The following is a 21,809-nucleotide window of genomic DNA, read 5'->3' as shown; positions in this document are numbered from 1 at the left end:
AAAAGTGAAGTAACGGTACTTTTCCAAAAAAGCATGCTACCACTCCGACAGCAAACTCTTCAACGACAAATCTTGTGTACAAGGACGCAAATTTTAGCGCGACGGCGTGCACTAAAGCATCAATTCTCTGTTTACTTATTATAAAGTGGCATTCAAACAACCAGCTTTTCTTTGTCAGTTTATAATCAATGTGGGTGAACATAAAAAACTTGGCATGCACAATGATGAATCTTGTACATGCAGCTGCCACACTTTCCACGATGGCCTTACCGCCAGCGGTATGGTGGCCCTACTGGAAAGTTTGTATGATGTGTCAGATTGTTTGTTATATAGACATATATATAAGATGCACCTGTTTGTTTATTATAAATCAGCGTGCTTGCTAACGATAGGCGGTAAGGTTAAGACTGGAGAATGGGTATCTTAATCGAAAGTTTATTGGAGTTACCGGTAGACTACATTTATGTTAGAAGGTAGAATTAGGTTAGGATACTGTAGCGTAGGTTTGAAACATTTCGACAGTTAGGTTAACAAGAAACTATGAAAAGTTACTTCAAACGCAGAATTCGAAGCAACTTTGCCGGGATGGGGTTTCTTTTCCCATCCACTGATGTACAGCATTAAAGCAATTTTCATTCACCAGTTGCTTGAACACACCACCAGTTCGTCTGCTTAATTTTCGCTTTTCAGCTTATGTTTCATGGATTTAACAAATTATAGGTTTAGTGACCGTGCTAGTTGTTACTAGCAAATATTAACGTGAATCATCTCGAGCATAACGTTTTAAGTATTTTTAGTTTTGTCACTTTTTCCTCTTCATTGGCGCGTGTTAGTAACAATTGGCTTGATTTTTCCTTTTCATCGCGCTTTTGACGAAAAATAAAATGATTGATATAATTTTTTTTCGGTGAAATAGTGTCAGCTTTGTAGCCTATTTATTGGAGCACTGAAAGCAAACTTTCTAGTAGGGTAGGGCAACATACGGTATTTTGTCAAAAAGCTAACTTGAAACCGTTCTCCTCAGTGCATCTGCATTCTAACATGGTGGTTTAGTCAAATATTGCAAACTTTGTTGTACTATCTGACTGTAGTATAAGTAACTTCCTGCTCCAAATTTAGAACCAAACTCGAACCTCCTAGGGTTCTAGGCAGGCATTCAGGCAAAGCGCTGGCACGTGGCAAACCAAATCACTGAGCCTTAACCACAAAATCAAGATTTTAGGCATAAATATCCTATATTTAAAGTGAGAGGCAAGTCCAAAAACAAGTGGGCCTTAAATCAAAGACTAATTGTCAATAAATGTACTGGTGGAATGATTTGTACTAATATGAAGTTTATTAAGCAATTATTGCCATAAATAAGTGACAAAAATCATAAATTCAACAAATAATTATGACGAATATCGCGGCTCTTATTACGTCACCGTAAAAGAAACGATAGGAATGACTTAAGTACAGTATTTGGATCAATGTATGAATACAATGTTTTGTATGGCCGATAAGTCAATAGTAATACGTACAATAAAAGCGCCCTGAAGTGCATAACAAGAAAATTTGGCATTAAATAATCTTAAACTAGCTTGCCGTTGGTGTGTTTGAACTGGTAATTGTAATGCTATTGCAAACCTGAAGTTCAACAATTCATCTCCGGCTGCCACATTTGTTTCGGGCATCGTGACGTAAATATGTTTTACTCTGCACAAGTTTTTCATCAAAATCCTTGTATTTCCGTTAAATTTCCATGTTTTCTTTTTTCTAAGTTAAATTTGTAACCTTGTAAAGTAAAGTTTTGCCTGGACCCGTTTTGCCTGCAATATTCGGGTTTTTCCGACAGAAAACTTATGCTGATTCATGCCAAACTTATACGTCACCATGCCCGGAACAAATTTGGCAGGACACCGATAACTGCGATAGAAAGAAGAATGCCTTACCAGTTTATGTACTGTCCCCTGTGATATTCTTATGCTAAAAATAAACATTACCTGCTACTAGTCGACTGTTTAGGACTTGCTCCTCACTTTAAACTTAACTGAAAACAACAAAAAAGGCCTATAACGTAGGTTGCACAAAAATGTTATAACAAGGACAAAAAAGGTGTAAGGAAACGTATAGGGTATGCTCACAAAAATTAAAAGCAATATTTATGGCAACTTAAATAATAATTACCTAAGTTAGCTCAATTTGATTGCAGTTGCAGGAAATATCTGTCGGGTCGTGACAGTTTCATGGAAAATTTTGCTTTAACTTTTAGTTTCATAGTTCGGTTTAAATTCTTTCGTTAATTTCCTTCCTTTATAAACGTTACTTTTTTAACCATCCATGGTATTCATGATATTTCGATTAATTATCAGTTATTATAAGTTTACTTTTTTATGCTTGGCAATAAAGTTTCTATCCGTTTTTTTGTCTGTTGGCCATTCTGCTAAGCAAGTGCAATGACGAGATATTCACGCAGCCTTCAACATCATATGGAGTCAGCTACGGCATTTCAGGTATCATCATCCCGCAGCCATCGCAAACGACCACATAACCTATCTTTAAATGCACAATAAAGTTTGACAAACAGGTAGTTGAAAAGTGGCGCACAAAATGAAACTCCATTTCATCAGGGACCCAAATCTCGTTTCTGTGGCCGAAAGAGGGCAGGACACAACACTGAAGCTGCCAGGTGCACTAAAAGATGAGGTGCTGTCAACAGGAATTAAATCTAGTAACTTTTATACAGACCTAACCTCTAGTATTGCATACCTCCAGAGTTCATGATTAAAATGTTTAATAAAGGTAATAATACGCCGAGAAGGCTACGGCGCATACACATTCGCAATAAAATAACCTTAAATTATATTACACTCACATGTTAGCATTAAAAAGAGCGAATGTTATTTTGCCCAAATAACGTTTTGAAAGAGTTTTGATTTGGAACCAGGGATAAAGGAGCATGACGCCTCGGATATGTTGTATTTTTGACGATAATGCGTTAGATGTTTCCTTTCATAATATCAAAAGACAAATAGTTTTTCCCAAAATGAGTTTTGTGCAGTCGAAATGATTGAAACTTGTCAAAATAGAACAAAAAACGTGGCAGTTTTATAAGTTCAAAGAAGCTGTTAACCCATAAGCTACAAGCCTATTAACAAAAGATATGGATAGAATACAGACAAACACTAAAAGAAATAGATTGGTATAGCTTCTACACCAGCCACATTATTTTATTGATTGTTTATTACTTTCATTGGTTCTGGGCAGAACATTCCAGAGTTTGATTAGAAAAAATTTTTTGACTGTTGCATTGTAATAAAATATTTTGTTTGTGCCTCTTGAATGAACTTTTTTGCTGAACAGTTGCAACACTTGAATGGCAAGGTTTTATTGAGGCGGGTTTGGGCCAATTGTATGTAGGTATTTCTCGATAGACGCTCCCACTTTATTGCCATTACCCAATTAGGGAAACATTGATACTGTACATCCGATTCATTATTGCATATTGTAATTGCTGTTAACACTATCAATGCTTCAAAAAAACTTGTGAGTTACTGAAGCTTATCGCTATTACTGTAACATAATCCAGACCTACACATCGGCCATATACTGCCGTTATAAATTCAAATTCATTTATAAACTCAAGTCAAATTTATGATGATAAATAAGGCCACTGGATAAAGAGCGAATGTACCAAACCAGAAATAATTAGAAATCCCGAAAGAGCATTACTTTGAATTCCGTCCAGCCTTTTAGAGGATGTTTTAATTTTCAACAGCATGTTGACTACTAATTTGTTAAGACGAAATCGTGGAAATAGTGGTCAAAATAAAGGTACCATCTTTTTATTACCTTGGCCAAAGAAATGACTAAAAGCATTTGCGACATACAAAGTAAACACTAAAGAGATTACGTTTGCAGCAGATTTTAGAAACTTTGAAAAATTAAGCAGCTATAATCAATAAATAGGATGAGTTTTCCTTGGAAAATTTTCGCATTTCATAAGCACCAGCAAAGCAAAAGTCTTCACTGAAGTTCTACAAATTATTTATGCAAAGCATGTCCAAGACACCAGCAGCAAGCGAACAGGGGTTTCATTAATTTATGAAAATTGGCTTGTTGAACATCAATGTTTCGGATCATTCGGCTGATAGCCCATTTGCAACACAAGTCGACTCACCGTCTACAAAATAGCCCATTAAGCAGATTAGTTGCGGGAGTTATTGCACAGATCGAACACAGCAAGATTTCACAGTCATGTTCGGAATTTAAATGAACCAGAGGCACACGACATTATTTGCCCAACCCAGAAGTAATTTGGCAAAAAAACACATACAACAGGAGTAAACTGAATCATAGCTTAACTAAATTCACAGGAATCTACTTACTACAGAAGATCTGATAACAAACGAAAACTTGCGATTGTAAATTTGAGTATAACTTGATAGAAAGATAAACAGATTAAATACCGAATGAGAGCGAAAACAAAAACGAGTTAAAATATATATTGCAGTACGTTAAGTATCTGTTATAGACAAGCCAAGAATCAAGCCCAAACACCAATGCTTTAGACACAAATAGGAGCTTAAAAACGTAACAAAACAAGCATTGAAGAAAAATACGACATCTATGAAGGAATAGGTATGGGATAGATCAAACAGGGCGTAGCTGTGGAATCCCCAGGAATGCTTCTCCCACTCCTAGATGGTAAACAGTTTGTGCGATACCAAACAGTGGCGCTATCGCAACAGCCCTGGCTTGTGCGCCTCGCATAAATGTTCGAAGACCTTCTTCTTTATACATTTGTCTGTAATAAAATTTTTCGGTAAAGAATATGATAGCACAAAATGCACATAAATTGCTGTTTTATCAGCTAATATTAGCAGTACAAAATCAAATCTAACCAAACTGTGAACTCGACTGCGTTGTTAACTGTTTGCTTTGTAAGTAATTTCGTATGGATTTTCAAACCTAATTGTAATGCGTCAATCTTGCTTTTGTTTGTTTTTTTTTTTTTTAACTATCAAAATCAATTCTTTGTTGATATAGTCTTACCGGAAGCAATCAAGGATTCCATTGTAGTTCCTTGTTGTGTGATGGATCGACTGAAGACGAGTTTTTACCACTAAAAACAAGAAAACGTAATTAATGACAAACAATTATCCCCAGTATAACATAATCATCAATCACGATTAAACAGAGAACCGAGTAGAATGGGGCAACAACTTATTACCAGTGTGATGACGTTTTACATTACGAACTAGACGAAATATTTGGCCTAATTTCACTACATAAGCAAATCACGAACATAAAACGTTTTTCATATTCTGAAAGATGATAACATTGTGTTGATGTCATATATACGTTTTGAAGTTAATTAAACATGTTTCTAAAGTAATTGCGCATCGACAACTCGCCAGGAAAATGGGAGTGTCGCGCAAATCGACTATGTCAATCACGACATAATTAGCTTGAGGATTTATTACAATTTGCATGTATGATGTATATTGTATACACAACAACGACATATAGGTAGCTGCTCGAAAGTACTCACAATGGCTGGCATAACAGGGAAATTTACCTTTTGACAACCGAAAATGTTACTCATATTAGTACTGATACTCAGGCAACAACAACATTGTGGCAAAAAAGGTTAACTGAAAAATTAGCAGTTTTAATGAAGGTATGAGAGCGATGACATAAAATCGACTTAAATTTTCATCAAAGCAGCGACTCCCAAACTTTTTGGGCCACAGAAACTTTCAAAATTTGCATAACCATCATGGAAGGTCGCAAAGTTTTGCAGCAAACCAAACAAATTTGACCATTTAAAATCGCAAAGGTTTTGTAATGTGAGAAAATCAGAAATAAATCCAAAAAATTTAAGAAAGCATTATTTAGACAAACTTACATAAATTTTGCGGGTCAGTCAATTCAAGAAAACGCTTATAGGCCGTGCTAAATTGACCCATTCCGGTTTCAATCACGAATTTAAGTAAAAATGCAGATAAAATAAGTTTCTGGTTTGTGAATTTTTGGAAATAAGTTCCATGGCGCATTCACGTAGTGTCGTAGAATACGTAAAGATAAACAGCAGAGTTACAAATACATTTCTACGTCATCACGCTCCACATAAGCAAAATTTCAAAAATATGCTGATAATTTGAATTTTTTTGAAATGTAACTAAATTTTATATTTAGATATACGTCTTGTAAACATCTCCGAAAGGTGACGGTACTAGTAACGGTATGCAGAATTAACGCAATATATTGACGCACGATATTGACATGAAAAATTCATGGAACGGGAAGGAAACAGTGAGAAGTACGGTATTCCAACGAAAGCTTGTAAACTCGAACTTGAAGAGACCGATTACAATCAATCAGGGCGACTATTTCTTGCAGGCCTTTTTTCATACAAAGATATAAATTTGTCTGCCACCCTGTTAATATTTTATCAGCAAAAACCGTACGTTCGAAGTTATTTTTCACAGTTTCTTGTAAAAACGTTATAACATTGTAACATGTAAACCTAACCTAAATCTGTTTTGACTTGTTGTGGATCAACATGCTATGGCATGATATAATCTTTATCCTGAGACTGAAGATAGAAAGTCTTTGCACGAGGTAAAGCAGGCGATGTTTCCGCATCACTCGAGCCCCGGTTACCGGGCTAATCTTTGTGCAAGTCACTCATTTGTTTGTTTTTTAGTATTGCCAGAATTTAGAACTGTCCACCAGGCCCAGTAAACAGGAGCAAGTGCCGTTAATGCCTTGCCCAAGAGAATTACTATAGTATAGCGCAACTCGGTATCGAACACGGGAAACAAGTCGCATTTATTTAGAGGCCAACCCTCGAACCACTACCGAGCTAACATCAACCAATCAATGTTGTAAGTCAATTGTGAATATAAAATTTTGGATGAATTTATGCAAATCTAAATGCTTTAATCTCATTTTTTTTATTTCCTTGATTGTATTTTTTTGAAAGAGTATAGCAAACACCCTTGTCTGGAAGGCACGTGAAATAACGGTTATAACTACCGTTCTAAAAGCTTATCTCGGAAGTGCGATAACGTTTGACTACAAAATCCGTTGCTGATTACAACATAGATATCATAGATTATTTATCATAGCGTTGATTACAACATAAATAGCAAAACTTGTACATCTAACATTTAAGCGTTTATTGTAACCGTGGATCAACCCTTCAAACAGCGGTCAGTATAGAGACAAACGACCACTGGGTTAGCAAGTTGCACTATAACATAAGCTAAATGAAAAAAGTGAATTTGAGTAAAAGTGATGATGCTTATAGGTATATAGACTGTGAAATATATTTGTTTCAAGCGTGCAAACAGACCCTGGTTGATTTCACTTTTTTCATCTAAATTTAAAGTTCTTCTAGTCACTAAGTCACTATTATGAAGATTACACTTTGCCTGTATGTCCACACACTACACAAAATGGAAAGTTAGCTAAAAAATGCGCTTACCGTCAGCTGGCATGACGGTCATGGCGGCAACACCAGCGGCTATGATGGCAGAAACAAGGGTAACATGAAACGGAGCGCGTGTGGAAAGATCATCGAAGCCAAGATTATTCAAATAGAAAAACAGCGGGAAATATATCATTGAAAAAGGGATATCTCTGAAAAATATTCAATATCAGTAACGCCTTTGCAGATATATATAAGATAATGGCACAAAGCAGTCGCTCTCACCTTAGCAAAGTTGCTCGTACGCCTTTGTAGAAGCCGAACACACCAAATTTTCTCCAAACTATTTTATACGCTGGCTCAACAGTGGCAACCGATCCACCTATACAGATTGGCACAGTATTATACAATACAGCATTATAGTGGAGCTGTACACTGAGTGTACACATAACACAATAGATCATGCTTAGAAAAAAGCACTAAAACTTCGTTCCATAGCGAATGAGAAACTTCGTGTCATAGCAAAAACTAAATTGTGGTTAAGAGTGAGAAATGTAAAATGAAAAATACTTGACTATCCTATTGTAGAATAGTATCCAAATCCAGTATTATGAATAATACTCTAGAATAGTTTGAAACTTAAACAATTTTAGCTCCAGCCGTGCCTAGTTTTGCAATATGAAATAAAAAGCGACAATGAAAGCATTAAATAATACACTAAAACCGATTCTTGAGGTTCTGAAAAAATTTGGAAAATTGGATTTGAATCTCTCGAGATTCTGTTCTCAAGGATACGTAATTCTAGATTAGGATCTAGAACAGGGGCGGGCAACATACGGCCCGCGGGCCGGATCCGGCCCGCAACGGGATTTTGAGCGGCCCGCAGACAGTTTCCGGTCTTACATGATAATGTGACCTGCGGCCAAATTCTGCCGCAATCCCTGTATTGCGTCACTGAATAAGTCCAAGTTTGCCAACCTGAGAAAGATGGCCATGAATCTACTTGTTCTGTTCGGGTCTACATACATTTGTGAGCAAACATTTTCGACCATGAACATTAATAAGACAAAGCTGCGTTCTAATCTATTCAGGAATCCGGCCCGCCAAGTACTTCATTTTCTCATATCAGGCCCGCCGACCGAAGAAGTTGCCCGCCCCTGATCTAGAATGTGCATCTTTAGTAAGAATAACATTTTAAAGTGGACATGCAAGTTAATGAAACCGAGAATACTAATTTCAAATTGTAATTCATACACACACCGATACAGGCAGTTAAAGTATAGTTAATTAAAAAAGTTTAATTGGCGACTGTGGTTTGGTCTTGTAGTTTAGTAGCTAAGGTTATTTTGGAAAACTTAGTCCAGCCACATTTATTAAAGCTTGCGAAGCCATTTTCCTGCCAGAGAAGGGCGCCAAAAACATGTTGAGTCAGTTGATGGAAGCGGTTATTAATAAAAATAGAATCAACAATAATTAATTAAACCGCGCTGTACTGATTTTTTGCATCACACCGCCATGGACCACAGTAATAGTACTTTAAATCTTACTCCAATATAGCTCAACAAGGTCAAAAAGATGTGAAAATTTTGATGTAAAATTTCACAATTTACAGTATTACATTAACTACTGTATAAGTTACTTGCATACACCGAAAGCATACATTTTTATAAAAGTCACAAGTATAGTTTATGCTATAGGTATACGTTCATTCCAATAAAAAGAAACATTAGAAAAACAATGTGCAAACTGTCTAATTCTTCTTAACAAAACAAATGAAATTGACCACAACGAAATTTACTAAACTCGATTTAACGAGGTTTCTTCCTTTTTTATTTTAGTAAACAGCATCTTATGACGTTTTATTCACTGAAATTTTCTAACGTCCCAATATTTAAAGTGAGGGGCAAATCCAAAAACAAGTTTGTCTTATTTGAAAGAAAACTATTAAATGAACATTCTGGTAAAACAATTCGTGGTTAGGTAGTTATCGGCAAAAGAAAATCGCAAAACGTCTCAGTTTTTGGCTTTCATTGTGACGTAGCTCAAAGCTCTTGTTATGTCATAGATTAGGCAAGTTGCTTGACAACATGCTGCTGCTGTTGCTTTCCGTATGTAGTAGTCACCTGAAGTCAAAAGTATAGGATAGTAGTTTAGCCATGTTCAATTAGGCATCATGTGAAGAAATTAGCAACGTAAAGCATTGGAATTGAATAAGTTACAATTGTTTTAAACATAAAAAATCCGATAGCCCAATCATATGCGTCCGTGAAGTTACCGTATCATTTGGACCACATAGGCTACCCGTCAAACCGGTACCGTACTGATTGCCTCGCCTACCAAGATATTGGCCGCTACTGTAACAGATACATACGTGATAGTAGGTACGCCTACTGTTAAATTTATGAATGTTGTATGTGATTACCCATTACATCACAAGAGCCCAAATCTACGTCACAATCACGGACAATTTTGCGGTTTTCTTTTGCTTATAATTACCATAGCATGAATTGTTTTTCAGGACTATTTTGCCAGAATATTCAGTGAGTAGTGTTATTTCATACAAGATCAACTTGTTTTTGAACTTGCCGCTCACTTTAAAGGCAAATTTTGAAGTCACCTGATAATGCACTAATTCTTCCAGCATCTTGGCCGTAAATTTTCATCATTTCCATTGGAGAAGTGATGATAACCTAATATACAAAACAAATCGCTAAAATGATCTGACTATACAACACCGCAATCTCATGCCATGCTATAATAAAAATGTTACGTCACATACTTTGGATTAGCTTTCGCATGACGTCATATTTACTTCAGATCAGCTTTAAAAGCAATTATCAAAGCTCTTGCAAGCTACTGCGCATATGATTGAACTTCTTGTGGAAACGTTGGTTGTGTCCAATCGATACATTTCTAATTTAAGAGCTTTTTACCACCCAGTCTGAGCGTAATTAAATATGGCAACCGTAGTGTATTATCGACCAGGCACAACGCGGTAAGGAAGGTAAAAGTATAACTGGGCATAATAGATTTGTATGAAAGAAAAACTAACATTGCAAAGGATATGTCCTTCAATAAAAATGTACACAACCCCAATTATATATGTTGTTACTTACAGGAGTTCTCCAAATATCGATAAACTGCAGTGCGTTATTAGTTGTTTATGTTGGTTCTACTGTATAAGCATGAAAAATAGCTACTTAAAACAAGCTCTCGCACTTGGTTGTGACCAAAGTGACAAGTGCACATCGATGAAATAGAATTTCTCCGCAAATAATATAATATGGGCAATGCTTCAAATGCCACTAATAAGCAATAAATCTACCCACAATTTCAAACTATCATCGCCCTAAGCGGAATATTGGAAATTTATGCCACATCAGGACTAACCTGACAACAACCCGCCCCCGCGCCGGCGATAAGCTGATTGGCGACTGAAATTTTCCTCCCATCGTCACTCAGATAATTTCTGAAGCAATCGTTGGCAACTAGTTTAATTGTTTTTTCCGGAATAATCAAAGCAAGATTGGGCAATGATCCTGCAAAGAAGGACGGCTTAAGATGCAAACGTTTATTTGTCATAGTACCACATCTTTGCTTGAAAAAAGTAAGGTGTTAGTAGTATACCTTGATAAAGGCCACGTAATCCTTCATTTCGCAAAACTGTCTTAATGCAGTCATACCTACAAATTAAAAATATAAGTAATATTACTCACGAATATCCTTATACTATTGATGTACACAGTGGCATATGGTGACCCTTAAAAAACGTAAAACGCAATGTCATCAATAAAAGATCGTATCACAAGAAAGCGTTTCGAAATAAATTTCATAACTTTTAAGAATTACAATGAATGTACAAAACATACGATAGCAAAATGATACACCAAAAATCATTAAAATGCACTATAACTTCAAGTTTCGAGACGATTTGGTAATTATAACAGCATCGCAAAAATACCAATGATCTGACAATACTACTGCATTAGAGAGTTCACCTTTGGTAGGCAACCATCATTCAAACCTTTAAATGAGCAGAGGGGAATTTGAGGTACTGCAGATTATTTTAATCACAATACAATAAACTAACAAAAGATGTGTGGACAACGAACCGGTGGCGTTCTGAACCCTTGAGGGTTCATCACATCCAATCTTCGGATAACATTCTGAAAAAGTAAATTCATGAAATATTTGCTAGACCTACGGTAGATCCTAATGACATAGAGGTGCCATGATTAGAACTGAAATTAAAAGCAAAAATGAATTCACCATGGGGCAATTATTAAATTTGGCAAGACATACAAGGCAGTTAAAAATGCTCACTGAACTGTGTGAGCATTCTAAATGTGATTGAGAACTATATTATGGTTGGAAATCAAAAACTTTAGGCTCACAGCATGCTTTTCACTACTAATACCAAAAGATTTGAAAGGTATGTTATTTATGCCATTTAGCTTTAGCATAAATATGAACATACTACCGTTAGTAGTAGCTAGAATGAAGTGTAAGTATTATTTCATCACATAAGTATACAGCCGAACAAACTAAATTGAAAAATAGTTTTTATCTTCGTTGATTGACATAATTTTATTAAATTATTTCTGAATAGTTAAAATTATTGAAAAAAAATTGATGCAAATTTGTCAGCTTAAAATTGCTTTTTTTGTTTGGACAGAAAGCATAATTGCCACATCAATTTGCCCAAAATATATCGAAAAATAATTTAATAGATCAAGTTGAAATTAAATTTTGAGTCAAGTAAACAAAATTTTATTATCTGCCTTAGTTGTTGATGGAGGTAGTATTTTAGGATTCAGCCAATATTTGTATCAAATTGTAAGCATGTTTTCAAATAAAATTTTAATATTTCAATTATAAAAATCAATAAATTATATTGATAAATTATAAAACCAATTTACTAATTTAACGTACATATATTTTACGGGTTACTGGATACTGCAGTCTTAATTCTGATAACAATAGACCTTATTGCAAGAAATTAGTACTTGTTAAAATGTACCGCAAGTACAACCAAGAAAACAGCCATCTTCAAGATTTGATGGACAATTCTAAGAAATTATGACATACCAGTACATGCCAATGCAAGTTATTGTGCCGCATTTGTAACCATGCAAAAATTTTCATCTGATTTCCAATATTTAAATAAAACTAAACAAATTTAATGTCAGTTGGATTATGCATATGATCAATTAGTAAATTAGTCATAACATCTACAGCATATAGGACACTAGCAGATATGTACATAAATGCTGCAAAAAACATTCTAAAAATTATAATAACACATAACATAATAGCCTAAAAATTGGCTAGCAATACTACCAGTAAAAACCTGTATCAACCTTCACAATCCCAAAATTTAAAAACTACGAAAGTACTAAAATATAAATTGCTAAAAGATCAACTTACAGTCCATTATACATTTTTCTTCCATTTACAACTGGCTGATTTTGTAAGCGAGTTTTTGCAAGATCAATAGGAAATGTACACGCAACGCCTGTCAGCCCCGCTATTCCACCATTAATACAGGATGCTATACTGTATAAAAATTTGTTTCACAGTTTATAACATAACATACAGCAACTGGTAACATTTTAACAACTCAGATGCAATTATACAATTATGGTAAATAAAAGCTTTCTACTCACAACCTTGATCCATACGAACAACTTTACATTAAAAATTCTCAATGTTTTCAAACATATGGCGGCCTAATTTACATAAATTATAGGTACATGTCTGAGGCAGTATGATGTAAAATAAATTAGTAGTATAGATTTTTGTAAGGCAATTTTAAACTAAATAAGCATGTACATAATTGTAAAGTCACAACTATCTATTTAAAATGCTTTTCCCAAGTAAAAGGATGACTATATTGTGTTGTGTGTTTGGTCTAATTTACATTTGACTGTTTGCTTATTTGGTGAATTGATGTCAAAGCTGTCAACCCACAGCAAGTTTAGCTTGTTTAATTTTTGGGCTTTCAACCTACATATACCATATATACATCAGGTAATGTCAGCAAATAGAAACACATAACAAAAAAGAACCTATTTAAACCTTATTTAAGATACAGTAGAATTCGCCTATAGTGACACCTGAAGGGACCGCGGAAAAAGTGTCACTATAAGCGAAGTGTCACTATAGAGTATAGACCAGTGTTTCTCAAAATTTTTGCGATCGCGTACCACTTATTCGTTTTTTTTACTACACTGCGTACCACCTGGCTCCTGAATGACTTATTTTACTCAAATGTACCGGTATTTATTAGTTATTACCGTTATTACTATACCATAACACCAATGAATAGCAAGAGAACACAATTTAATTTGATAGATGCAACTGTTTCTTCTGCACAAACTTGTCTATCCGGGGCAACACATTACTCACAGCACATCGAAAATCATGTTCAGCGGTACGCGGTACCACTTAAAACGCTCTCGCGTACCGCTAGTGGTACGCATACCACAGGTTGAGAACCACTGCTATAGACAAAGTCAAGGTGAAATGGCCGCAGATGACTACAGTAAAACTCGCATATAACGGACCAGTCGGGACCAGCGAAATTCGTCCGTTATATGCGATATCCGTTATATGCAAGGTATTTTTCATTGTTTTCCTCAAAGGGACTGGAGAATCAGTCTGTTGTATACGGTTATCCGTTATATACGTGTCCATTATATGCAAGTTCTACTGTACATAGCGATTGTTGAATCAGCTACTTCACTATGGTACAATACAAAACTATAGGCCTACAATAGGCTACTGTCAGAATATACTGTGTACAAACCCAAACCAGTAAACAAATAAAACAAGCCGTTTATTACAATCAACACATCAAATAAAGTTACTTTTTGAAAAAATCCGAAAGTATCCTATACAAAATCCAGTAGCCTAAGCTTTTATTACATCACAATTATGAAGCCTGCTCATAAACCTTTTCTATTATCTTGCTTGCGCAAGGATAAAGTATATATTATTGCATTACAAACTAACGAGTGTCCTTATATGGAAATTTTTGAGCCTAAGGGACAGAAATGTGGTGTCATTGTAAGCAAAGTGTTCTTATACACGAAGTCACTATAGGCGAAGTCATTTCTACGCAAAAAATTTGGTTTGCAAACGGGACTTTGCAACAGGTGTCACTATAGGCGAAGTGTCACTATAGCCAAAGTCACTATAGGCGAATTCTACTGTATTTATGAAATCTGCAAGGTAGCCTAAGTCTCTTGACCAATAAATTTTTCACCGAATCTACCTATTCAGTAGATATTGTTATCAACCAGAATACCAGAGCTGAGCCCTTATTTAAAGATTGCAGATGGCACATCATTGGTGTGCTTGTTACTGATTTTGGCATGTATACCATAAGCATCGCACCCTGACTAATACCGAGTGATCATATCAACAGTATATAGTTTTATTACTGCAATTTATGGTACAAAAATTTATACTCACAAAAGTTCATTTTCCAGTGATTTGTATGCCATTGAATACACAAATTATGTCAGCAATAAATTTTCCCGTTCCCAGATTTGCCTATACTATTTAAAATAGTTAAATTTTTGAATATAATTCTATAACCTGCAAAAAGATTGTAGGAATAAGCAACTTACATTACATGGCAATATTGGCTTTGATACTATAACTCATACTATGAAGTAATATCATTTTAAGTATAAATAAAGTCGATAGGCCATGAAATAAAACTCCAATGGATTAATCAAATACAAAGTGACTTAAAACTGTGAAAAATTGTGAAAAAAAAACACAGTTGAACCCAAATATATTATTACCTGCAAAACTGTGGGGGATAATGAGAAATTATAGTATATATACATAACAATGATAATTAATTAATGCATATAAAACATACATGACTAAATAATTAGATATATATACCTAAAATATGCACGCAATGCATACATTTAAGCATTATATTCTCACATTTATGACTTAAGAAATTCCCTAACAAAACACAAAATTCTCTTCAGAATGATGTTTTAGGCCGAGGAGGTACTGCAAATTTTAAACATTTTAGAATAAATAAAATAGAATAAAGTCTTTTTGGATGCATTACTAATTTATTTTAAACATCTATGGATGCTCAATTAAGTATTATTATCTTCATCCTAAGACCGAGGCAAGTTTTTCTTCAACTTAAACTCTGGAGCCAGAGTTATCGAGACAGCTGTTGTGCAAATTCTGGTTAATACACCTTTCATTTGTTGTTTTTAATGTTATATTATATTGCCCGAACTTGGAACTGTTTATCAGGACAACTACACAGGATCAAGGCTCATCGAGTATCATTAATGCTTTTCTCAAGGGCACTATACTGGTAGCACCACGAGGTATCAAACAAATGCCGCATTTTTGCAAGCCTAGCCCCATATGGAAAAAAAACGTTGTGCAGCTTATCAACACACAGTGCCTTGTAAGAGGCCACACCTGGCCCACCACAAACGCCGCTTGTGTTTGGGCCTTGAACTGCGGTGCACACCGGCTGCTTCCTTACACAACTGCACACTGGAATTTTGCTTCTACATTCTTAATTCTTTGAAGTTTAAAGACCACTGCAGTAAATCTTAAACCATTAATTATTCAAATGATTAATTCACATTCTTCTATTAAACCATTTTGACACTACCTTCCTTCCATCAGTTAGCCTATAATTAAACAAATCCGCAAAACTTCAACAAAAAGCAACACTATTAGCCTATTCCGTAGCGGTAGCTTATATAGATATTTATATCGCATGACGTACAAACATGTAAGCCAACACAACATTCAACTTTAAAAGCATATGAGCATTAATGTGATGGGGCCATGCCAAGTTGCGAACACATCGTACCGACAAACAAGTCGCTCAGCCGCTCACTAACCTAAGTACACGGCTGTAGCCTGTGATGTCCTTCAAGAATCAGCCTGCAATTAAACCATGGTTTCATCAGCGAACCGTGAAAAACGCCGGTAAGAAGCTTACGAAACTTTTGCTTGCACAATGCACGGTTTTAGCTTGGCGCTTTTGAGCAGGGCATGCTTTGGAAAGGAATAGAAATATTCCATAATCCATATTCCATACCCTGCAAAATTTTCTATTGTATCGCAAAAATCTTACATTCCATATTTCATACTTTGTACAATATTAACACTTTCAAAAATGGAAGAAACAACACTACTGTATCACAAATTTAAAAGTTTGTGGTGAATGCACTTGATTTTCAAATTTGTGGTGGACGCACTTGATTATGTGAATGAGCGTGTGTGTATACTGCTTTGGGAAAGCATAAGCTTAGTTCAATTGTGTAAATGTGCATTCTTATGGTTTAGTATAAAAAATGTATGTAATATACCAAGGCGTTATTATGACCCTTACGGCCAGGCAAAATATCTTACTTACGCATTTGTGAATTGTGAACGTGTTCGCAATTTACGAACACGTTGAAAGAAGCGAATTCTGACACGTATGGCTAAACTAATCATAGTAGTAGTGGTAGGCTAACTAACGCGTTTTGGATGGAATACATGTCCAAGTGTAGGTGATTAGTAGCAGCCTAGCAGGTATTCAAGTATTGTTTATTTTCAGCAAGGGAATGTCACAGATAACAGTACAATGAGTACATAAATTGGTAAAACATTCTTGTTTTTGCCACAGTTTCCGGAAAAACGTATCTTGGAAAGACCGTGTAAAATTTGTGCTAAAAAACTGAAATGAATTCAGATATAATCATAAAAATTAAACCATTTTAAATTATGAATGCCTGCTTGCCATGTATCATTCTCTTATAAAACCACATAGGTTAGAATTGTTAGATATTGTATCCCTGTTTAGAACCATGGGCAAATTACCTCAATGAATCGAATCCAGCGACCACGCAACAAATTTATGAATAGTATTATGACAAAAAGCTTGAAAGCTTTCTGCAATCCTATACTGTTGTCGAAAAATTTATTTTTACTAAAAACCTATACGCAATCACACATAAACATTTAAATTGGGTCTTAATTACTACCAATTACTAATAATGTTCTGGGAATAAGTACTCAGTGCCATTCCATAGGTACAAGAGGTAAAATAATGTCCTGCTGCCTTTTTGTACAAATAATACCAACCAAACAATCCCTGAAATTTTTTGGCGCAAAACTTTGTAATTCGTTACCTGACTCAGTAAAACATACCAAGGACCCCACTGAGTTTATGGGTCTTGTTAAGCGTAATTTACTTTAGAAGTGATATGGTCGCGATCGCCGATGGTCTAACTCTCATGCATACGTGTCAAACTCCCGGCCCGCGGGCCACATCCGGCCTGCTGTACAATAAAACTTGGATCGCAATGTTATTTTATACATTGAACTATTTCCGGACCGCGCGGTCATTGTACAGTATAACTTACTTTTTTCAAGCAAGAAACAAGATTATAACAAATCGCACAATACAGCACCACAGCAGTTGCCCCACCATACGATAGAATAAACCGATTTATTCTAACACTTGTAATTAAGGCTGCTTTTTTCTTTATTGTTTGTTAATTCTTTAATGCTTTTGCAAGGAGATGAATGAAACATAATGATGTAAGAGAAGAATAATCAAAAATAGACCAGTCAAAAATCGTCAAAAATATCAAAAATTTGGTGTTGTTTCGCTGCCTGTTCCAATTCATGTACTCGTGTCATGAAGCGTTCAATCAAGTTTTATCCTTACGGCTCGCGGTATTAAATAAGTTTTGAGTTTCGGCCCCTGGTGCGATTGAGTTTGACACCCCTGGTCTAATGTAATATGTACCGCATTTTACCCTTGTATTTACTATTATTTAGGATTTTAATAGAGAGGACTCTACTAAACATGAGAAAATCAGGAAGACTGGTTCAACTTTCAACCATGTCACCTGTTGGTTCACTTTCACTGACGTTTTGGTCGTTGATTGATTGGATTAAATTGACATGGTAAAGAAAATGTTGTAGCCATAGGCTACATTTTTCCGTTACATCATGCAAAGGATTTAAATTGGGTGTTGATCAATTTTTAGTGGGACATGGTGCACACATGCTTGAATGCAATATTAACGCCTATGTTTTCACAACGTGGTTATTGTTGACTAAAAAAAATAACAAACAATTGCCCTTAGTAAAAAGCCTCTAGTTCGAAAAGAGCACAATTTTTAGAAATTGTCTTCTACAGTAAGAACATTCGACGAAGAAGATCGGGTATTGAGCATTACAAAAATTATGTAAGCTCAAAATCCCTAAATATTTATTAATAAAGAGCTGGTTGACACCAATCTAAATTTACTCACTATTCTAATATTAACCACAATAACGCATCAAACGAAAAATTGAAAGGCCATACGTTTCATCACTGAGTATTAAACTACTTTGGCTATAGCCTATGCCCTATGGTAATACAGTAAGTTACTTGTTTCACAAAAGTTTGTTTTAAGAACAATTTTATAACATTGGACGTTAATAACTCGGTGCTGCCTATATATATAAAAATTAGTGTTAGCTTTTAGTTTAATTTATAGGCTATTGATTTCACATGTTTTTAAAAAATATTTACAGTTGGAAATTTCTACAAATATTTTAGCCTATAGAACGTCTGTGCAGTGTTAATTAAACTACATAGGCTAGTTTCTCGTGTAAGTATTTTTTCGATGTTATGTTACGTTTTTAATATTTTTCAACTGGTTTAAATATTTCGTTATATAAATTAATAAAACTTTTCCTTAAGCATTTTTAATAGAAAAGTAAGCTAGAAAGGTGATTTTGCATTGAATTGAAAAAAGATATTAACAAACGCAAATCCGACAATAAAAGTAAAAGAAAATCGTTAATATTACGTGTTTCTGGACATAAGTGTAGCTGTAAACATACGAATATGTGGCAAAAAAGACAACCTGTTTTTTTTTGTGACACAATCTACCAAAGGTGGTGGTCCAACTTGAAACCAAAGTATTTACACTAGGCCATATTTGCGAAACACAAAATTCTTGAATTACCTTTCACTAGAAGAAAGTAGAGTAAGCCACGTCAATTAACTTAGCAACAAACTCGTCATACAACATTGATTTCATTTCATTCTATAAAGTACGCTTTCATTTATAGCGAATTAAATTTTTGTGGGGCACCTTTCCAGGCCTTCCCCTACCTCCAAAAGTTTGAGAAATCGTTTCCAATTAAGCCTAGGATTCAGCTCTGCATCTTGTTTTTGGAGAAAGTTGCAACTAAAACTGGACATTGAGTAAACTGTTTTTCGAACAGGCTACGTGTTATGTTCTAAAAGCTTGTGTTCTTTACATACTGCAGAATGAAATTTAAAAAAAATATAAGCATAGGCTAAGCATAATAACCCGTCATCCCTATTTACAGACGCACTATTAGGTATAACTTTTTAGAGAGTGTAGGCTATTGCTGGACTCGTACTTTATTCTTATACAGTAGCCTACATCCTTATGGAATTGATAATTTCTGATATCATATTCCGCCATGTAAGTGGGCTGGAGAAACAAACATTGATAAAGCTGACCTGTATGAATACCGGTAGACGTTACTTAGCGAAAATGAAACCAGTAATGTAATCATGATACTTGTAAATAATTGTACCCACATATTGCACGATACTGCACTCAGTCAACTATTACAGCTCATATAACAACAAAGTGACACAATGTAGATTACCATAGCGAAAACGAGCGTTCATAAAATCTCAGTATTGGGATGGCAGCAATATCGTGAAAGAGAACAGGTGGTAGTAGTGAAAAGTAAAGTGCACGAAGTAGCAAATTTTAAGGACATATTCGTTACAAAATCAGATCCAAATCGCAATCCTTCTAGAAAAACAGTTAGCTTACTGCCGAGTTTATATCAGAAAGAGGTGAAACAGCTGCAAAGTTAAGAGTTAAGACATAACTAACTGTGTGCTGCTGCAAGACAACAAGTATTGATATGAATTACTGAAGTGGACGAAAAACTAAACACTGGAAAGCTACAAGCAAAAAGCAACGGCTTGAAAAATAAAGTTTGCTGTCTGGTATAACGCAAGCGCCAGACAAAAACGTTGAAGGGTGATGCTGATAAATACATAATGCCATTTGCAAGAACGATCTTCTAAATACTGTGCAAAAAACGCTATTAACCTAATTAGTCCAATTTAGCTGTAATTGTGCAGCGTTTCACAATGATGAACACATTTCGTATCAATTCCTTGGTCAGGAATTTCTTAACCCATTGCGGTAACCGTAAAGTAAGTTATGTATGTACCTTGTCATAAAGCGAAGTACACATCAGAAAGTCAGGAATGCTGCGATATAAAATTCACAGCAAAGAACTACTTTACATTACACTCTAAAACAGTGCACCAAATACGAACCCAAGTATTAATTCTTAAACTGTAACGATTAGCATAAAATAGTTTTGAAGAATTCGTTAACAGCATGTCAAAATTGTGCAAATAAAGGTCATAAATCCGTTTCTTGACAACTCTGCATCACGTCTTTTTGTTGTGATCGTTGTGCTGACACCAGGTAGGTTACAAGGGAAGAAACGTCGGCCTGTCTGGCACGATCGATGGCATTTTTACTCTACAAAACAAAAAAATTATCAAGAATGTTTACAACGATAAAAGGAGTTTGAAGTTAGTGTTATGACCGAGAGAATGCATTAAAAAAATAGCGATGTTTAATGCACAACGAATACCTTGTAATCTAATATATTAATGGTGGCCCCAGCGTCAAGAAGTTGTTTACATATGTCCGTCCGTCCATACCAGGCTGCTTTATGTAACGCAGTTTGCTTTCTATCACGACATAACATGTCAACCAGTTTTGGGGCGGCTATAAGAATTAATAAGAATTTTTAGCTCATCTCTGTCTACCACCGTACACATGATAACGAAACCAACTACAGCAGTACACATAAAGAATACAGAATACCGATATTAATCATAATATCAATGACATAATTACAATCTTCCAGTATAGGGGAGAGTACTATACTGGATCCAAGACGTACCATGCTTCAATAAATAAGATACTATTGGCGTGTAGGCAAATCTAGCGGCGTTGTGCAGTGCGCTGCAACCATCCTCGTCCCGTGCACAAAGATCCGCTCCATTTTTGTGCGAAATGACCACTTTTTCAATGTCCCCTCGCTTGCAGGCGTCGACAAAGACTTTATCCCTACAACAGGTTCAGGTTTCACGACAGCTGTACATGCACATTTTCGAATGTGACAAAAGCGCGTCATAAAAGACTTGTACCAAAGACAATCTCACCAGTTATGAGATGTTTCCAAATCATCATTATAGGGGACCTTGGAAAAAGATAAACGAAAACAGTTTTTACATGATACGGATTCTATTTCAAAACATGACCTA

The 21,809-nt window shown here is 35.3% G+C and overlaps 2 protein-coding genes across 7 annotated transcripts in view; both read right to left on the bottom strand.

The window, feature by feature from the left end:
- Nucleotides 1-3,808: 3,808 nt before the first annotated feature.
- On the bottom strand, nt 3,809-15,021 carry LOC143453444 (mitochondrial glutamate carrier 1-like). 2 transcript variants are annotated; one of them, XM_076954784.1, is made up of 9 exons: nt 14,894-15,021; nt 12,845-12,973; nt 11,045-11,100; nt 10,808-10,956; nt 10,035-10,107; nt 7,703-7,799; nt 7,475-7,629; nt 5,035-5,104; nt 3,809-4,786 (listed from the first exon to the last, which is right to left on the bottom strand). In XM_076954784.1, exons 1-9 carry the CDS (start codon nt 14,923-14,925, stop codon nt 4,633-4,635), a joined length of 915 nt encoding a protein of 304 aa, XP_076810899.1. In that variant the 5' UTR covers nt 14,926-15,021; the 3' UTR covers nt 3,809-4,632. The 2 variants fall into 2 exon arrangements, with proteins under 2 accessions (XP_076810899.1, XP_076810903.1); XM_076954788.1 differs by lacking the exons at nt 12,845-12,973; nt 14,894-15,021 and adding an exon at nt 11,416-12,825.
- Nucleotides 15,022-19,986: 4,965 nt separating this feature from the next.
- LOC143471259 (diacylglycerol kinase zeta-like) overlaps nt 19,987-21,809 on the bottom strand; it is a 29,879-nt gene continuing 28,056 nt past the window's right edge. For all 5 annotated transcript variants that reach the window (XM_076969678.1, XM_076969687.1, XM_076969700.1 and 2 more), the window contains 4 exons: nt 21,708-21,745; nt 21,446-21,612; nt 21,131-21,267; nt 19,987-21,015 (listed from right to left, as the gene is read on the bottom strand). In XM_076969678.1, coding sequence (XP_076825793.1) covers nt 20,893-21,015; nt 21,131-21,267; nt 21,446-21,612; nt 21,708-21,745 — 465 coding nt within the window. In that variant the 3' untranslated portion in view covers nt 19,987-20,892. The remainder of the gene's footprint in view (nt 21,016-21,130; nt 21,268-21,445; nt 21,613-21,707; nt 21,746-21,809) is intronic.

The sequence above is a fragment of the Clavelina lepadiformis genome, chromosome 1 (assembly GCF_947623445.1).
Source record: "Clavelina lepadiformis chromosome 1, kaClaLepa1.1, whole genome shotgun sequence".
NCBI lineage: Eukaryota > Metazoa > Chordata > Ascidiacea > Aplousobranchia > Clavelinidae > Clavelina > Clavelina lepadiformis.
This window is presented reverse-complemented; position numbering and strand designations above follow the sequence as displayed.

What these genes read in the sequence shown, in the direction of transcription:
- LOC143453444 (XM_076954784.1), bottom strand. Translation starts at nt 14,925, where the DNA reads ATGGCATACAAATCACTGGAAAATGAACTTTT. An exon ending in TCACTGGAAAATGAACTTTT is followed by an intron (nt 12,974 to 14,893) that starts GTGAGTATAAAT and finishes ATTTTTATACAG; the next exon opens with TATAGCATCCTGTATTAATG. An exon ending in CGGGGGCGGGTTGTTGTCAG is followed by an intron (nt 10,108 to 10,807) that starts GTTAGTCCTGAT and finishes TTTGTATATTAG; the next exon opens with GTTATCATCACTTCTCCAAT.